This window comes from Gobio gobio (genome assembly GCF_949357685.1).
Source record: "Gobio gobio genome assembly, chromosome: 7".
Classification (NCBI taxonomy): domain Eukaryota; kingdom Metazoa; phylum Chordata; class Actinopteri; order Cypriniformes; family Gobionidae; genus Gobio; species Gobio gobio.
In genome coordinates, this window is record NC_137103.1 from 46,258,015 (window position 1) to 46,277,781 (window position 19,767).

At 41.6% G+C, this 19,767-nt stretch overlaps 1 protein-coding gene across 1 annotated transcript in view; it reads right to left on the reverse strand.

The window, feature by feature from the left end:
* The window catches only part of ttn.1 (titin, tandem duplicate 1), a 140,029-nt gene that overhangs the window by 25,216 nt on the left and 95,046 nt on the right, over nucleotides 1-19,767 (reverse strand). The window contains exons 171-176 of the mRNA XM_079820923.1: nucleotides 19,445-19,741; nucleotides 18,746-19,333; nucleotides 18,338-18,640; nucleotides 1,085-18,256; nucleotides 682-978; nucleotides 2-589 (exon numbers count right to left, since the gene is read on the reverse strand). Coding sequence (XP_079677049.1) covers nucleotides 2-589; nucleotides 682-978; nucleotides 1,085-18,256; nucleotides 18,338-18,640; nucleotides 18,746-19,333; nucleotides 19,445-19,741 — 19,245 coding nt within the window. The remainder of the gene's footprint in view (nucleotide 1; nucleotides 590-681; nucleotides 979-1,084; nucleotides 18,257-18,337; nucleotides 18,641-18,745; nucleotides 19,334-19,444; nucleotides 19,742-19,767) is intronic.

Sequence of the window (19,767 nt, forward strand, 5' to 3'; positions counted from 1 at the left end):
CTGTATGGAAGCTTCACTGTAACTGATTGAGAATCAATGTGGTCACTGATTCCAAAGCGATTCTCAGCTTTAACCCTAAACTGGTATCCTTCTCCCTTTGTTAGTTTGGTGACTTTAATAGCACTTCTTGCAATTGTGGATGACACTTCTGTCCAGGCTGGAGTACTTGTTTCACGTTTAAGAACAACATAGTTTGTGACAGGACTGCCACCATCATACAGAGGTGGGAGCCATTTGAGACACAAGCTTGTCTCTCCCACACCACTAACTTCAACAGGGCCAACTGGAGGTCCTGGTCTATCCAGAACCAGTATGTTTACAAACATCTTGGTGGTTCCACTTGTGTTTGAGGCGACAATGTCATATCTTCCAGCATCACTTGCAATACTTTCATTGAGGCTGACATTAAGACTTTCAGGGGTTACTTCAAAGCTGAATCTCTTGCCGCACTTAACTGGAGCATTGCCTCTTGTCATTGTGACCTTTGGCATTGGTTTGCCAGAGAGAGGAAGCTCAAATTTAAGATTTGATCCCGCTCTCACATAGACAGTGTTACGTGGGAAGTTCTTCATATCAAACTCAGGGGCATCTGTTGAGAACAGTGAAAGAAAATTAAAGTACAAGATTAATAGATTATTTAAAAATAATAAACATGGAATACATTAATTAATTAAGACTCACCCAACTGATCTTTCACAACCACAGGGATTATCATTTCTTTTGGTTCACTGAGTCCAGCGTGATTCTCAGCACGAACTCTGAAAAAGTATTCTGCATTTTCCCTCAGGCCCTTAATTATGTGGGTGTTGGCTTTAACATTGGCACATTTAACCCACTTCTGTTGTCCTTTTTCAAGGGCATCAATGAGGTAGCTAGTAATTCGGCTTCCACCATCATACTCTGGCTTTGACCATGCAATGGTGATGCTATTCTTTGTTACTGCAGTGACACCGAGTCTAGCAGGTGGACTTGGTTTTTCTGTGGGTGCAAAGTCAAAATCATATTTAATACAGAAAGAATACATATATTCTGAAACCTATAATGTCCTAATTTTCAGACAAATAAATCTGGTAATGGTTTATACCTGTGATCTTGGTTCCATCTTTAGTTTCAGTAGGTACACCTGTCCCAAACTCATTTTCTCCAGTAACTCTAAAGTAGTAGATTGCTCCTTCTTGCAAGTCTTCAACCTTGTATTTTAGACTGTGACAGTTGCTTGTTACACATACCCAGGCCTTTTTGCTTGCTTCACGTTTCTCAACATGATAAGCCTTAACAGCATCTCCTCCATCATTCTCTGGAGGTGCCCAAGTAACTGTAGCAGAGTCTTTTGTGACTTCTGTAATTTTCACATTAGTTGGTGGTCCAGGGGTATCAAGGACTTTTACCACCATGGGCAAAGATGCAGTTCCAACACCATTGTCCAAAGTAACAATGTATTGTCCAGAATCATTTCTTGTTGCGCTCTCAATAGTAATAGATGTGTATGTTTCTGTTGTTTCTATGCTTGCCCTTGATTTGAGATCAATTTCCTCTTTATTCCATGTAATTGAAGGAACTGGCTTTCCCTTAAATGGTGCCGTCAAAGTAAATGAATTACCATGCTTGACAATTAAAGTCTTTCGCATCTCAATGTCAACGTCAAACACAGGTTCCTCCTTTCTCTCAGTTGCTGGCTGTGGCTCAGAGACAGGTGACTGCTCACTGACACCAACTTTGTTAATTGCTTTAACAGCAAATACATACTCTACATCAGTTGCAAGACCAGAAATGGTGAATTCATTGCTCTTTGTCATCTGAATCGCCACAATCCATTCCTCATCCTCAGATTTCTTATATTCTACAATGTATCCTAGGATCTGTGCACCATCATCAGATAATGGCTTTTTCCAGGCAATGGTAATAGAATTCTTGGTATGATCCAGAATCCTTGGTTTAGTCGGTGGGGATGGCACCAAAAGCTCATCCTCTGCTCTTGCTGAAGGAGATGGGTCACTGGCTGGACTTAAACCTGCCACATTTTCAGCATAAACTCTAAACTCATATTCACATCCTCTTCTTACTTTTGATATCACAGCTGTTAGGTCTGTCACAAGCTCCCTGTTCACACGAACCCAGAGAAGACCAGATTTATCTCGCCTTTCAATTATATATCCAAGGATCTCACTGCCTCCATCAGATGTGGGCTTTGTCCAAGTTAGATTCATTTCCTCACTGGTTACACTTGTAATTTCAACATTTGATGGGGCTGCTGGGATAGTGTATGGATCAGTGACCTTGACACCTTCACTTTCAAGGGCTTCACCAAGTCCAAACTTGTTTACAGCTAATACTCTGAATATGTACTCATTTCCTTTCAGGAGCTTAGTGACCTTAAATGTTGTGGTTTTGACCTCTCCATGTACAAGTGTCCATGCCAGTCGGCTGGTCTCTCTTTTCTGAACAACATAATGTGTTATTTCAGAGCCACCAATTTCTTGCGGTGGTCCCCATGACAATGTGCACTCCTCTGCTGTGAGTCCCGTTACTGACAGTGGTCCTGCTGAAGGTCCTGGTTTATCAAGAATAACACAGTTTACTGGTGTTGTGACTTTTCCTGCAACATTGTGCAATGTCAAAGCATACTGCCCAGAATCACTCCTTTTGCAGTCTTTAATTGCTATCAGTGTACTAGTATCTGTTCCAGTTATCTGAATTCTTGCTTTTTGTTCAATTTCATGTCCATCCTTTGACCAAGTTGCAACTGGAAGAGGGCGCCCTGCAATGTCAGCATTAATCTTCAGTGTTTCCCCAGCTTTTACCATCACAACATCTCGGAACTTGACATCCATCATAATGCGTGGTGGATCTACATTATCTTTAACTGTAATAGGACCAGTGTTGTAGGATGGCTCACTGAATAGTCCAGCAGCATTCTTTGCAATAACACGGAAATCATATTGCTCATCCAATGTAAGGCCAGTAACATCAAAGTAAGTCTCTACAACATTGGTAAAATTGCATCTTATCCAGCGACCCTCTGGGAGATCTCTACGTTCAATTATGTAACCAGTAACAATGGCTCCACCATCATATTCAGGCTTTGTCCAAGAAAGAGATACAGAAGATTTGGTAATGCTAGTTATCACAGGTTGACCAGGAGGATCACAAGGATCTCGTGCAGCTATAGCCTCACTGGCTTTGCTTGCCTTGCCAATTCCAGCTATATTTTCAGCATAGATACGGAATTCATACATCATGCCTTCCTCAATGCCTGTTACTTTGAATTCAGTATCCTTGATGAGTTTCCTATTCACCTTTGTCCAAAGAATACTGCTTCTCTCCTTACGTTCTAAATGATAGCCAAGGACTGTGCTACCACCATCATTTACTGGCTCATTCCATGTGACAAGCATGAAGACCTTGGTGGCATGAGCTACGTGGGGTGTAGAAGGTGGGCCAGGCTGTTTGAATGTGTACTCTGCAGTAATGCCTGGTGAGTCAATTGGCTTACCCTTTCCGTAGCGATTCGCTGCATATATGCGGAACTGGTACTCAGAACCTTGTGTCAATCGAGGTACCTTGATTGAGGTTCTGGCAACATTTGTTGAAACAATCTGCCACTCTGTTGTGTTGGTATCTCTCTTCTCAACAATATAATTATTGATGGAGCATCCACCATCATATTCTGGAGGGGCCCATGACAATGTAATACTGTCGGAAGTCACAGCGTCAACCTTCACTGAAGCTGGTGGTCCAGGTTTATCAAGAACCACAATGCTGATATCTGTGGACATGGTGCCTGCTGTATTAGCAAGAGTAATTTCATATTTACCAACATGCTCAATAGCAGCTTCTTTGATGATAATTTTGCTTGACACAATAGTGTTGACAATTGAAAGAGAGGTTGTTTGCCTCAAAGGAAGGCCATCCTTCTTCCATGAGACAACTGGCTTAGGCCTGCCTCTCACAGGAACTTCCACAGTAAGATCACCTCCAGCCTTAACACTGTAAGTATTGAACAGCAGATGGATAGAGGGTTCAATTTCAATATCTTTAGCTACAACAGGTACACCAAGTTCTTGAGGCTCACTCTTGCCTTTCTCATTCAAAGCAATAACTCTGAATGAATATGTTTCACCGGGTGTTAGGTTGCTCACAGTAGCCTCTGGAACCTTAACTGTGCAGCTTACACCCCATTTGTCACTACTCTTGGTTTGCATCTCTACATTGTAGCAGATTATTTTACTGCCTCCATCATGGACAGGCTTCACCCAAGTAAGTGTCACACTATTCTTTGTGACATCCACAAGAGTTACTTTTCCTGCAGGCATAGGTACCTGTGCAACCTTAATAGGATTCTTTGTTTCTGCCATCACACCAAAGCCATACTCATTAACGGCACACACACGGAAGTAGAAAATGCCTCCTTCTTGCAGTTCATCAACTTTAAAGGAAGTCTGTGTGCAGTTGCTTGTGACAGTTGTATAAGCTTTTCTTGTAGATTCTCGCTTCTCAACCACGTAATTTGTTATTTTAGCCCCGCCATCTGTAAGTGGTGGGTTCCAGCAGAGAGTCACTGAATCTTTCTTCACATCTTTCACTTCAAACTTTTGTGGAGAACTTGGTGTATCAAGCACCCTGACATTCACAAATGCAGATTTTGTGCCGCACTTATTCTCAAGTGATAAGACATATTTTCCACTGTCAAATCTATTGACATTGTCAATTACAAGCATGGTGTATGAACTTGTGGACTCAATCTGAGCACGCTCAGTTAGAGTTCCATCATCCTTTTCCCATTTGACGGATGGCTCAGGTCGACCTCTAATTGTAATGAAAAGACGAAGGGATCCTCCTGCACGAACAGAGACAACTTTTCTGAGGTCCGCATCAAGTTCAATCTCAGGTGTTTCAATTTTTTCAGATGCAGTCACCGATCCATGAACATCAGCAGGTTCACCAACGCCTTCAGAATTAATTGCACAAACACGGAAGTTATATTCAGCATTTTCCTTCAGGTTTTCAACTGTGAGGCGTGTTGCTTGAATACCAGCTGCAGGTGTGCATATGATCCATTCCTCTGAAGAAACCTCTTTCATCTCAATAATATAACCTTTAATGTATGAACCACCATCTGTAGCAGGTTTTCCCCAAGACAGAGATACAGATGAGTTTGTGTAATCTGTCACTTTAGGATGATAAGGTGGACCTGGGGGCGTTGTGGCATTTATTGCTCTATAAAACAGTGATAAGTCACTAGATTCTCCCACACCAGCTTCATTCTCAGCAGACACACGGAATTCATAGAAATGTCCCTCTGATAGACCAGTTACTTTGAAATGCAGATCAGACAACTTCTGCCGGTTGCATTTTGTCCACCTTACACCGTCTTTGTCACGCTTCTCTAAGTGATAACATGTAATTTCTGTTCCACCATCGCTCTCTGGGGCACCCCATGACAAAGTTATTGAATCCTTTGTTATCTCACTTGCCTCTGGTGTTGATGGCGCACTTGGTGGCTTGTAAGGATTGCGTGCAATAATTGCCTCAGATTCCAGAGGTTCACCAATGCCATATTTGTTGACAGCCATAACTCTAAAGATGTACTCATCACCAGACAGGAGCTTGGTCACTTTATAATTCACAGTAGGAATGTTGGAATCAACAACAGTCCATGATAACCTGCTAGTTTCCCTCTTCTCAAGGATGTAATGAGAAATATTAGCACCACCATTCTGAGAGGGTTCAGACCAGGACAGATGACATTTATCAGACATGATGCCAGCTACTTGTAGTGGTCCGGTTGGTGGACCTGGTCTATCAAGAACTTTTACTGTTATTGGAATTGTTTTTGTTCCACCACTGTTGCTTAAAATTAGGTCATAGTGTCCACCATCCAATCTAGTAGAATCTTTTATTGTAATAGAAGCATATTTTTGTGTGCATCTTTCTTCAATGCGCAGTGTCTTATCCATTTCCTTTCCTTCTTTTAGCCATTGAATATCAGGTGTGGGTTTTCCATGTATATCTGCATCCAAGACTAAGTTGTCTCCAGCATTGACAACAATGACATCATTGTACTTAGGATCCATTGAAACACCAGGAGGTTCAATTTCATCTGTAGCAGTAATTGGCCCAGTGCTGTCGGAAGGCTCACTGAAGACACCCACTGCATTCCTTGCAATTACTCTAAATTCATACTGATTGTTTACTGTTAAACCTGTGTTTGTAAATTCTTTCTCAATTACATTGGTAAAGTTTGCCCTCATCCATCGGCCCTCTGGCAAATCTCTTCTTTCAACAATATATCCAGTCACTTTGCTGCCACCATCATATTGAGGCTTTGTCCACTGAATCTTTATGTGGTTCTTTGATATTTCAACAGCCTCAGGTGTTCCAGGTGGATCACATGGGTCACGTGCAACAAAACTCTCTGAAATTTTGCTTGCTCTGCCAACACCAACAATGTTTTCAGCATATACTCTGAATTCATATCCAATGCCTTCTTCAAGATTGCATATTTTGAAAACAGTATCAGTAATGAGGGTTTTGTTTAGTTTTGTCCAGAGAATACTTGTTCTTTCTTTGCTTTCAAGGTGGTATCCAATCACTGAACTGCCACCATCATTGACTGGTTCATTCCACTCAATTGTCATTTGATCCTTGGTGGCAGATTTCACATATGGAGTACCAGGTGGCCCAGGTGGTTTGTAAGGATACTGCACAACAATGGACTTTGAATCTAAAGAAGCACCCTTACCATATCTGTTCTCAGCAATGACTCTAAACTGATACTCAGCACCAGTTTTCAGCTTGGTAATTTTGAGGGATGTCCTGGCAACTGATCCAGCCACAACTTGCCAAGTGGTTTCAGTGGTGTCTCGCTTTTCAACAATGTAATGCTTTACTTGGCAGCCCCCTGTATACTCTGGAGGTTCCCATGAGATGGATACAGAATTGTTGCTTACTTCATTCACTTTTATTGGTCCTGTAGGTGGACCAGGTTTATCCAGGATTATAATACTGATATCTTCTGTAACTGTACAAACACTGTTTGTTGCAGTAACTGCATACTTTCCAAGGTCATCTTTACAGGCTTCAGTTATCTGTAGGATTGTCGATGTTGTTGTGTTGGAAGTAGTAACTCTGGATGTTACTTTCAGTGACTGTCCATCCTTTGACCAAGTGATTTTTGGTTTTGGACGTCCAAAAATAGGTATTTCAAGTTTGAAATCCTTTCCAGATTTGACACTATATGTATTGAACTGCAACTTGAAGCTTGGTTCAATTGTGAGGTCATTGGCAATAACTGGAGCAGCAAGGGGCTTTGGCTCACTTTTGCCTTTCTCATTATAGGCCAGAACACGGAACAAATATTCCTGACCACCAGTCAGTCCAGTGACTGTTCCTTCACATGTTTTTACATTTGTTGCTACACCCCATTTGTCAGTTCCTTTTGGCTGCATTTCAATCAAGTAGCCTGCAATCCTACTACCTCCATCATGCTCTGGTTTTTCCCAGGCCAGTGATGCGCTTACTTTTGTCACATCTGTCAACATAACCTTTCCAACTGGCTGAGGTACTTCAGATGCCTTTGAAGCAGTTTTTGTTTCAACTGGCAAACCAACACCAAATTCATTTTCAGCCATAACTCTGAAGTAATACATGGCTCCCTCTGCCAGGTTTTCCACCTTAAAAGTTGTCTTGCTGCACTTGGTTGTTACATTTGCATAGGCCTTTCTTGTGGATTCACGCTTGTCAACAACATAATTCTTGATCTTTGCTCCTCCATCAACAAGTGGTGGTTCCCAAACAAGTGTGACAGAGTCTTTCTTGATATCCTTAACTACAAAGTTTAGTGGTGCTCCAGGTGTATCTAACACTTTAACAGTCACAAATTCAGATACAGAGCCACTGCTGTTCTGTATAGTCACAGTGTATTTTCCAGAGTCCCTTCTATCACAGGAGTCAATTGAAAGTTGGGTGAAGTTAAGACCCTTTTCAAGCACTGTCTTTTCTGACAATTCACCTTCATCTTTTGTCCATTTGATATCTGGTACTGGTCTACCTTTAAATGGTACATTGATTCTTACTGATCCTCCAGCACGAACAACAATGCCTTTCCTCAGCTCTGAATCAAGGTGAATTTCAGGGGTCTCCAGCCTGTCCTCAGGCTTGGCAGTTCCTGGAATAACCGCAGGCTCTCCAACACCTAATTTATTAATGGCACATATTTGAATCTTATATTCTTGTTGTTCTGTTAGCTTAGTGATTTCAAATTTGTTGACACGTAAGCCAGTAGGGGGAGTGCACATAGTCCATTCTTCCTCTTCAGCTTTGCAGATCTCAACAATATATCCTTGAATTGCACATCCACCATCATTAAGGGGTTTTCCCCATGTTACTGTAATTGAAGTCTTGGAGGTATCAACAACATGTGCGTGCATGGGTGATCCAGGTTTGTATTTGGGATCACAAGCCTTGTAGTATGAAGTTGGCAAGCTTGGTTCTCCAATTCCAGCTGCATTTTCAGCTGACAGTCTGAATTCATACTCATGATCCTCAATGAGGCCATGCACTCTGAAGCATACATCAGTTACTTTTTGTCTGTTGCATCTTGTCCATCTAATTCCAGACCGGTCTCTCTTCTCAATGATGTATCCAAGAATTTCACTTCCACCATCAGTATCTGGTGCACTCCAGCAAACTGTCATAGAGTCCTTTGCAATATTTGTTACCTCAATAATTTGTGGTGACCCAGGGTGACTAAATGGATCTTTCATCATTACGGATGGTGCGTCAATTGGCTCACCAACACCATAACTGTTGGAAGCCATGACACGGAATATATACTCGTTATCTTCAAGGAGCTTTGTCACTTTGTATGTTGTTGTTTTGCAGTCATTACAGACCACAGTCCAAGCAAGTCGACTTGTCTCACGCCTCTCAATAATGTAATGAGTGATAGTGTTTCCCCCATCATCAAGTGGAGCACGCCATATTAGTGTGCATTTATCACTAGACACACCTGTGACATGAAGAGGCCCTTCTGGTGGGCCTGGTTTATCAAGCACTTTCACATGGAATTGAACGGTCTGAGAGCCAGCAATATTAGTGAGCTGAAGTGTGTAGTTTCCACCATCTTGTCTGACTGCATCTTTTACTATAATTAGTGCTCTGTTATCTGTGTTTTTGATGTCACACCTAATTGTGTTTTCAAGTTCTTTGTCATTCTTAAACCACTGGATTGTGGGAACTGGCTTACCATGGACATCAGCATCAAGTTTGAATGTATCTCCTGCATTCACAATAAGAGTCTGAGTGTATTCTGGGTCAATTGAGAATTTTGGTGGCTCTACCTCATCCAATGCAGCAATTGGTCCACTATTGTATGATGGTTTGCTGATAGTGCCAACCGCATTCTTTGCGATTACCCTGAAGTCGTACTTGGCACCTTCTGTCAGCCCGGTGACAGTGAAATTGGTTTCAATAACATTTGTGAAACTTGCTTTGCTCCAGCGTCCCTCTGGAAGATCACGTTTCTCAACAGTATAACCAGTGATAACACTTCCACCATCATACTCTGGCTTTGTCCATTCAATAGTTATGGAATGTTTGCTCACATGGACAGCTTCTGGGGTTCCAGGAGGATCACATGGATCACGAGCAAAAAAGCCCTCTGAGATTTTGCTGCATCTGCCAATGCCAACAATATTTTCAGCATAGACTCTGAACTCATATTCGATACCTTCCTCTAAAGGACTGGTTTTGAATCTTGTTTCTTGAATCAGTGTCTTATTTATCTTTGTCCAAAGAATGCTGTTTCTCTCCTTCCTTTCAAGATGATATCCAATAATGTTACTGCCTCCATCTGAAACTGGCTCATGCCACTCAACAATCATATGATCCTTTGATAGGCATGACACAAATGGAGTTCCTGGAGGTCCTGGTTCTCTGTATGGGTACTGAGCAACAACAGCTGAAGAGTCCAAAGCATAGCTCTTGCCATACCTGTTTTGAGCAATGATTCTGAATTGATATTCAGAACCAGTCTTCAGTCGTTGTACTTTAAGTGTTGTTCTTGCTAATGAAATTGCAACGTTCTCCCATGTTGTAGTAGTTGTGTCTCTTTTTTGCACAATGTAATTTGAAATTGGGCAACCACCAGTATACTTTGGAGGATCCCATGACAATGTGACGCTGGATACAGTTATCTCATCAAATCGCACAGGGCCAGTTGGTGGGCCAGGTTTATCAAGAGTGATGATTTCAATGGTTGCATCCTTTTGTCCAACAACATTGGACACATTTATTCCATACATTCCACCATCTTCTCTTGCTGCTTCTTTGATGTTGAGAACAGTGCTGTGTGCTGTATTAGAAATGTTAACCCTTGTTGTGAATTTGAGGGCTGCACCATCCTTTGTCCATGTGATTTTTGGCTTTGGACGACCATAAACTGGGATTTCAACTTGAAGGTCCTTTCCAACAAGAACACTGTAGTTGCTAAATGCAGGTCTTACATCAGGCCCAAAGACAAGGTCTTTTGCTTCCACAGGGACAGCAAGTGTTCTTGGGTCACTCTTTCCTTTTTCATTGACAGCAACTACTCTAAAAGTGTACTCCTCTCCAGGGTTCAAATTTTTGATTACAGCTTCCAATGTTTTTACGTTGGCACAACCAGACCATTTATCATTACCCTTGACCTGCATTTCAACAAGGTATTGAAGTATTCTACTGCCACCATCATGGATTGGCTTTTCCCAAGAAAGAGATACACTTGTTTTCGTAACATCTACAACACTTAATTTTCCAGGGCACTGGGGCACCTCTGAAACCTTCAAAGGATCCATGATATCTGCAGGTAGCCCTACACCATATTCATTTTCTGCAAACACTCTGAAATAGTAACTGCAACCTTCTTGAAGTGGTTCAACTTTCCATGAGAGTTTGTGGCAATTTGTTACAACGGCAGAGAATGTTTTTCTTGTGCTCTCACGTTTCTCAACAATGTAATTTTTGATCTTTGCTCCACCATCCAAAAATGGAGGATCCCATGTAAGAGTAATAGATTCCTTTGTAATTTCTTTCACTTTGAAGTTGAGTGGAGCGCTTGGAGTGTCAAGGACTTTCACAATAATTGTTTCAGATTTTGTACCAGCAGAGTTTTCAGCAGTCACAATATATTTACCACTGTCTGTCCTGTTGACTTTATCAATAACCAGAGAAGTGTGACTGCTGGTGGTCTCAGTCTGTGCTGTTTCCTTAATCTGCCCACCATCTTTTTCCCATTTAATTTGTGGGGTTGGTCTCCCTTTGAAAGGAATGAACATCCTAAGAGAACCTCCAGCTTTAATACGTACAACCTTTCTAAACTCAGCATCAATATCAAGATCTGGTTCCTCTGTTTTGTCCTCTGGCAGAATGGGCCCAGTGACATCAGCATGCTCCCCAACACCAACCTTGTTAACTGCACAAACCCTGAATTTGTATTCCTGTTTTTCTTTCAGATTTTCCACAGTAAAGCGTGTCAGTTTAATACCTGTTGGTGGAGTGCACATTGTCCATTCTTCAGCAACTGCTGATTCATCTGCAGCCTTTCCTTCTTCTACTGCAGTCTTTATCTCCTCTATGGCTGCTTTTACTTCACATGCTTCAACAATATATCCCTGGACTTCACAGCCACCATCATAAATAGGCTTTCCCCATGCAAGTGCAACAGATGATTTTGTCATATCTAACACTTTTGGATTATGGGGTGGACCTGGCTTGAATACAGGATCCAGGGCTTTATAGAATACAGTTGCAGAACTTGCCTCACTAACTCCAGCAGCATTCTCAGCAGAAGCTCTAAATTCATACAGGTGGTTCTCCAGGAGTCCAGTAACTTTAAATGTGAGGTTAGTAACTGTTTTCATGTTGCATCTGGTCCATCTAATGCCTTCCTTGTCATGTTTTTCAATAATATAACCAGTGATAGGAGTACCCCCATCATTTGTTGGGGCCTCCCAGGTTAAGACCATTGAATCTTTCTTTACACTAGAAACTTCCACTCCTTTTGGTGCATCTGGAGGTGTGAACGGATTCTTAATAACAACTGCACTTGATTGGAGGGGCTCACCAACACCAAATTTGTTCACTGGTAAAACTCTGAAGATATATTCATTTCCTTCTAGGAGTTTTGTTATTTTAAGGTTTAGAGCCTGGACTTTGGGTTCAACAACTGTCCAAAGTAGTCTGCTAGTCTCTCTTTTTTCAACAATATAATGAGTGATCTGGCTGCCACCATCTTGTTTAGGTGGATTCCAAGCAAGGCAGCACTGCTCACTGGTTACACCTGTGATAGAGATGGGTCCCTCAGATGGGCCAGGCTTATCTAGGACACAGATATTGACTTGCACAGCTTTCTCTCCTCCTGGATTTTGCAGCAGTAGAGTATATTTACCTCCATCAGCAAGTTTGGCCTCCTTTACAGTCAAACAGGTATAGTTATTTGTGCTTTTAATTTCACGATATATGGTGTTTCCAAGTTCTTGCTCACCCTTCATCCATTTAATTGCTGGTATTGGTTTTCCATGAACATCTGCATCAATCTTGAAGTTGTCTCCTGCATTTACAACAATTGTTTGAGTGTACTCTGGATTTATGCTGATACGCGGTGGTTCAATCTCATCCTTTGCCATGATAGGTCCTGTACTATATGAAGGATCACTGAAAACTCCAGCAGCATTTCTCGCAATGACACGGAACTCATATTTCTGGTCCTCTGTAAGACCTGTCGCAGTATACTCTGTCTCTATGACATTGGTGAAGTTTGCTTTCATCCAGCGTCCCGCAGGCAATTCCTTCTTTTCTACAATATATCCAGTGACTTTGCTTCCACCATCATACTCTGGCTTGGTCCATGCAATTGTAATAGAATTCTTTGTAATTCTATCAGCTTCTGGTGTTCCTGGAGGATCACATGGATCTCTTGCAACATAGCCCTCTGAGATCTTACTAGCCTTCCCAATGCCAACAATGTTTTCAGCATAAACTCTGAATTCATACTCCATGCCTTCTTCAAGCCCTGTGGTCTTTAAAGTTGTGTCTTGGATTAGGCTTTTGTTTAATTTCATCCAAAGAATGCTATTTCTCTCTTTTCTCTCAAGGTGATATCCTAAGATTGTTGCACCACCATCAATGACAGGTTCATTCCACACTACCATCATACTATCTTTTGTGGAAGCCTGCAAGAAAGGTGTTCCAGGAGGGCCCGGTAGTTTGTACGGATACTGTGCAACAACATAATCAGACACAAGCAGAGGGCTTTTGCCATATCTGTTCTCTGCTGCAATTCTAAATTGATATTCACAGCCTGTCTTAAGTCTCCCTGCCTTAATCTGAGTTCTTGCTAGATTTGCTGCTACAACCTGCCAATTAGTTGTGGATGTGTCCTTCTTTTCTACTATGTAATTATTAATGGTGCAGCCCCCATCATACTCTGGTGGCTTCCAAGAAATGGTGACACTGTCAGATGTTACTTCATCAACTTTAACAGGGCCTGTTGGTGGACCAGGTTTGTCAAGAACAACAATTCCAATATCAACTGTTGTCTCACCAGCTGTATTTGATAGTTTGATACTATACTGGCCAACATCTTCTCTACAGGCCTCTTTGATTACTAAAGTCAACTGTGTATCCGTAGAGGAAAAGTTAACCCTGGTTGTTCGTTTAAGTGGAACTGCTTCCTTTAGCCATGAAATGGCAGCTTTGGGACGAGCATTATATGGAACATCAATTGTCAAATCCTCTCCTGCCAGGACACTGAATGTGGAGAACAACATCTTAGCGGATGGAGCAATTACAAGGTCCTTTGCAATCACGGGCACACCAATTTGACGAGGATCACTGGTTCCCTTTTCATTTCTTGCAGAAACACGGAACATATACTCTTCACCAGGTGTGAGCCCAGTAATAACTGCTTCAGGTACCTTGACAATCACAGCTTGTGCCCATTTTTCACTCCCTTTGCTCTGCATCTCTACAACATATGCAACCACTCTACTTCCTCCATCGTGTTCAGGTTTTTCCCATGATAATGTCACACTCGTCTTTGTGACATCGTGAAGTGTGATCTTGCCAGGGGGAAGTGGCTTCTCAGACACTTTAACAGATTCACCAGTCTCAATAGGAAGACCAATGCCATATTCATTTTCTGCTAGAACTCTGAAGTAGTAGTTGCATCCTTCTTGTAGCTGGTCAACTGTCCAAGTAGTTTTGTGACAATTGGCATTTACTGTAGCATATGCCTTCCTTGTAGCCTCACGCTTCTCAACAATATAATTCTTAATTTTTGTGCCACCATCGTTAAGTGGAGGATCCCAAACAAGTGAAACAGATTCTTTAGTAACCTGGCTTATTTTTAAGTTTTGTGGTGCTCCAGGCGTATCTAGAACTCTAACTACCACAGAGACTGTCTTTGTTCCAGAGCTGTTTTCTACAGTCAAATTGTATTTGCCACTGTCAAATCTATTTACATTTCCAATAATCAGTGATGTAAAAGATGATGTAGTTTCAATGGTAGCTCTGTCTAAAGGCTCATCATTCTCTCTTGACCATTTGGCCTCTGGTGTTGGTCTACCTCTAATTGGCACAAAAAGTCTTAGTGTATTGCAAGCTCTGATGTTCACAATCTTACGAAGTTCAGCATCAAGGTCAGCTTCTGGTGCTATGAGTCGTTCCTCTGCTTTGGGTGTACCTGGTACAGGTGCTGCATCTCCAATACCCTCGCCATTCACAGCTGACACATTGATTTTGTATTCCTGATTTTCTTTAAGATTTTTAATTGTAAATGATGTCCCTTTTACACCATCTTTAGGGGAGACAATTGTCCATTCCTCCTCTTCAGTTCCAGGGAGACAGGTCTCTATCATATAGCCAGTAATTTCAGAACCACCATCATAAACTGGTTTGTTCCATGCAAGCGTGATGGAAGAACTTGTCGTGTCCAGGATTCTTGGATTGCCAGGTGGACCTGGTTTGAAAATAGTATCTGTGGCCTTGACAAATGATGATGAAGGACTGGGTTCACTTATTCCTGCTGCATTTTCAGCAAAAACTCTGAATTCATATTCATGGCCTGGAACAAGAGCAGTAACCTTGAAATGCAAGTCAGTAACATTCTTCTTGTTGCATTTTACCCATCGCAAACTAATCCTGTCTCTTTTCTCAATGCGATAGTTGGTGATTTCACTTCCACCATTGCTGGCTGGTGCACCCCAACAGAGAACTGCCGAATCTTTAGTGACTGCTGATATCTCAGGTGTTTGTGGAGGAGCTGGTGGTACATATGGATTTTCAGCAATTATTGCATCAGACTCCAGAGGTTCTCCAACACCATACTTGTTAACAGCCATAACTCTGAAAATGTATTCATTTCCTTTGAGCAACTTTGTTGCTTGGTACTGATTAACCCGCAATTCGGATGCCACATTTGTCCAAGCAAGTCTGCTTGACTCACGTTTTTCAATAACATAATGTTCGATGTTTGCACCACCATCATCTGCAGGTGGATTCCATGTGAGCACACATTTTTCGGCTGTAACATCAGAAACGGCCAGAGGTCCTCTAGGTGGTCCAGGTCTATCAAGAACCTTCACAATGAAAACATGCTTAGCAAAGCCACCAATATTTGTGGCTGTCAGAATAAACTCACCGCCATCCCTTCTGACAGAATCCTTGTTGATCAAGAGTGATGAAAGTTCTGACATTTTAATCTGTAGTTTAGTTGAGTTTTCAACATCTTTTCCATCTTTCGTCCAAACCATGGATGGTAATGGCTGGCCTGCAACATCAGCTTCAAGTTTGAACTGTTCTCCGGCTTTGACAAGGACAATATCTTTAAATTTAGCATCAACCATAATTCTTGGTTCTTTAATGTCATCTTTGCAAATAATTGGATCTGATGGATCTGATGGGTTACTAACAGAACCTGCTGAATTTCGTGCAAGTACACGGAATTCATAAGATGCTTCTTGTGTTAGACCACTTATTGTGAAAGTGGTTTCAATGATATTTGTAAAGTTAGCTCTTGTCCAACGCCCAGCTGGTAGATCTCTCTTTTCCACAGTATAGCCAGTAATTTTGAATCCACCATCATACTCTGGTTTTGTCCACTGAATAGTGATGGCATTTTTCGAGATATGTGTTGGGACAGGTTGACCAGGTGGATCCACTGGATCAAGAGCAAGCATTGGTTCAGAAGCTTTGCTTGGTTTTCCAATTCCAGCTATGTTTTCAGCAATCACACGGAATTCATATGCCGCACCATCCTCTAGTCCTGTAGATTTGAACAGATTTCCAACCACAAGTGCCTTGCTAATTCTGTGCCAAACAATACTGTTCCTCTCTTTCCTTTCAACATGGTAACCAATAACCTCGCTTCCACCATCAGAAACCGGCTCATTCCAGCCAATTGTCATTGTATCCTTAGTGAAAGCGACAACACCTGGTGTTCCAGGTGGACCAGGTACCTTAAATGGATATGCAGCAACCACTGCCTCTGAGGTTATTGGAGGCCCTGTACCATATCTGTTTTTGGCCTTGACACGGAATTGATATTCAACTCCTGTAGTTAAACGAGTTGCTTTAAATGTTGTACGAATAATTAAAGAGGAAAGTTCTACCCATGTCTGGCTAGTAGTTTCCCTTATTTCAACTATATAGTTGTTGATTGGTACGCCTCCATCATTTTCAGGAGATTCCCATGAGAACTCAATAAAAGTACGAGATATTTTGTCCAGTTTAATTGGTCCCTTTGGTGGTCCAGGCACATCATGCACCTTTACTGTGATGCTGTCTGTGACTGAGCCAACAATGTTCTTTCCTGTCATTGAGTATATTCCACAGTCACTCCTTAAACATTCATTTATCATCAAGATAGTTGAGGTAGAAGTATTTTCAATCATTGTTCTTTGTGTTAATTTGAGGGCTTGACTGTCTTTCTGCCAGGAAACTGTTGGTTTAGGACGTCCAGAAACAGGCACCTCAACCTTTATATCATCACCGGCCTTGGCAATTACTGTCTTCTTACACACACCACGGAGGTCGAATTCCGGTTCTGAACTTTGTTCTCTGATAACAACAGACTTGCTCACACGAGGATGACTTCGCCCAGAACTGTTCACGGCCATCACACGGAATACATACTCTTCATTTTCATTAAGATTTTTTACAGTAAAGTCCAAAGTCTTCACAGTTGTCACATGGGCCCACTGATCTGTTCCTTTCTTTTGTGCCTCAATTACATACCCAGTAACTCTACTTCCACCATCATGTTTTGGTTTTGTCCATGCAAGATTAACTGTGTGCTTTGTGACATCAGTAAAAGTGACATTTTCTGGTGGAGTTGGTGCTTGAGATACTCTGATTGGGTCTGGGGTTTCAACTGCTTCTCCAATGCCATACTCATTTTCAGCATAAACTCTGAAATAATATTCCAAACCCTCCCCCAGATCAGGAACTCTGACAGAGCATGTCTCACATTTTGTGATCACAGCAGCATATGCCTTGCGAGTAGACTCTCTCTTCTCAATGATGTAATTGGTGATCTTTGCACCTCCATCAATAAGAGGCATTTCCCATTCCAATGTGACACTCTCTTTGTCAATTGCTTTAGGTTTCAGATTGAGTGGAGGCCCAGGGGTGTCCAGAACCCTTACATCCACAGAAGCTGTCTTCTTTCCAGCAGAATTCTCTAATGTTAAATCATATTTTCCTGCATCACGTCTATTACAGTCAGGAATGACCAGCAGGGTGTATGATTCAGTATTGTCGATGATTGCACGAGTTTTCAATGGTGAGTCTTCTTTTGCCCAAGTCACTGCAGGGGTTGGGCGTCCTTTAATAGGAACAAATATACGAATAGAGGCACCTGCCCTAACAACTAATGTTCTTCTGAGTTCTGCATCCAGTTCTAAATCAGGGATTTCTTCACGTTCTACAATTTCAACAAGATCCTCTGTTTGTGCTGGTTCACTGACACCAATTGCATTCATTGCATTAATTCTGAAATGATACTTCACTCCTGCTTGCAAATTGGGAACAACAAACTCAGTTATCCTCAAAGGCGTAGTTGTGTCTTTGACCCATTCTTCTTCTCCCTCCTTTTTGTGTTCAACAAGGTATCCTGTGACTTCCATGCCACCATCACTAAGTGGTTTGCCCCAGTGCAATTCAGCTGTTGTTTTTGTTGTGTCTGTGACTCTTGGGTTGACTGGAGGACCAGGTACATCTGGAAAGTAATAAAACACATTTTAGGAACATATTTGCTATCATATAAAAAATCAAAACAATAAATAATCACTTTACTTACCTGCAACAAGCTTTGTCCTCACAGACATTGAAGGTTCACTTGGCTCACCAAAACCAGCCTTATTCTCAGCAGTTACTCTAAATTCATATTCAACTCCCTCTTTTAGCCCTTTCACTTCAAAGTGGAGGTCAGCAATCATTTTCTTTGATGCTCGTGTCCATCTCATACCCTTCTTTTCTTTCTTCTCAACCATATAGCCCGATATATCACTTCCTCCATCATCAGCTGGTCTTTTCCAAGCAATGGTAACAGAATTTCCACAAACATTTTCAACTTCTGGTTTGGCTGGTGGGCCTGGCGGACCTGAAAAACGTAATGTGTCTTTTGAAAATCTTATTGCATATGAAGCATTACACACAAAGGTATGGAAATAATATGAGACAAATAATTTTTAAACAATAAACATACCATAGGTATCCACCATTTTCACTGGTTCAGAATGCGAAGCATCACCAGCTCCAGAATTATTGACAGCAGAAACCCGGAAGATGTATTCATTTCCCTGAATAAGTTTATTGGCAACAAAGTGGCAGTCAATAACCTTTTCAGCAAGAATGGTCCAAAGGAGACGGCTTGTTTCTCTTTTCTCCAATGTGTAATATTTGATTGGAGATCCTCCATCTTCATGAGGTGGTGTCCATGTCAAAGTGACCTTTTCAGAGGAAATTCCACTAGCTTCAACTGGCCCTGGTGGACCAGGAACATCTAAAATTGTTACTTTCACATTTTCCTCCTTGACACCAAATGGGTTACTTGCTGTTATTGTGTACTCTCCTGAATCCTTTCTACTGGCATACTTGATATAAAGAGTTGAAGAAGAAGGAGTAGTTTCTATCTGACACACATCTGAAGGCTTGAAATACTTTCCACCCTTTGACCACACCGAGGTTGGTTGGGGTTTACCCAGAATGCTTGTTGCAGTAATCACAATTGTATCTCCAGCTTTGACAGTAAGCCCCTCCTTGACTGTCGGATCGATTATAATGGTTGGTGCCGCTGCAAAATAATCAGTACATAAACTAATCAGCCTAATTATTTCCCAGGTCGGATTATATGAAACATAATTTACTAACAATGCATGCACTAGAAAGAGCAATTGAGTCTTACCATATTCATCCGTGCACATAAGGGTATCAGTTTGTTCAGAGGGTGGACTTATTGCTCCAGCAGAATTCTTTGCTCTGATTCTAAATTCATATTTGCAACCCTCTTGCAAGTCTGCTACAGTAAATGCACAGTCGACAACATTTACTGCATTAGCCTTCACCCAGACCTTGGCTGGGAGATCACGTCTCTCAACAATGTAGCCTGTTAGCTTGTGTCCACCATCATACTGAGGTTCAGTCCATTGAAGTGTTACAGTGCTTCTAGTGATGCTAATCACATCTGGTTTCCCAGGTGCATCTATAATGAAATATGTTCAAATAAAG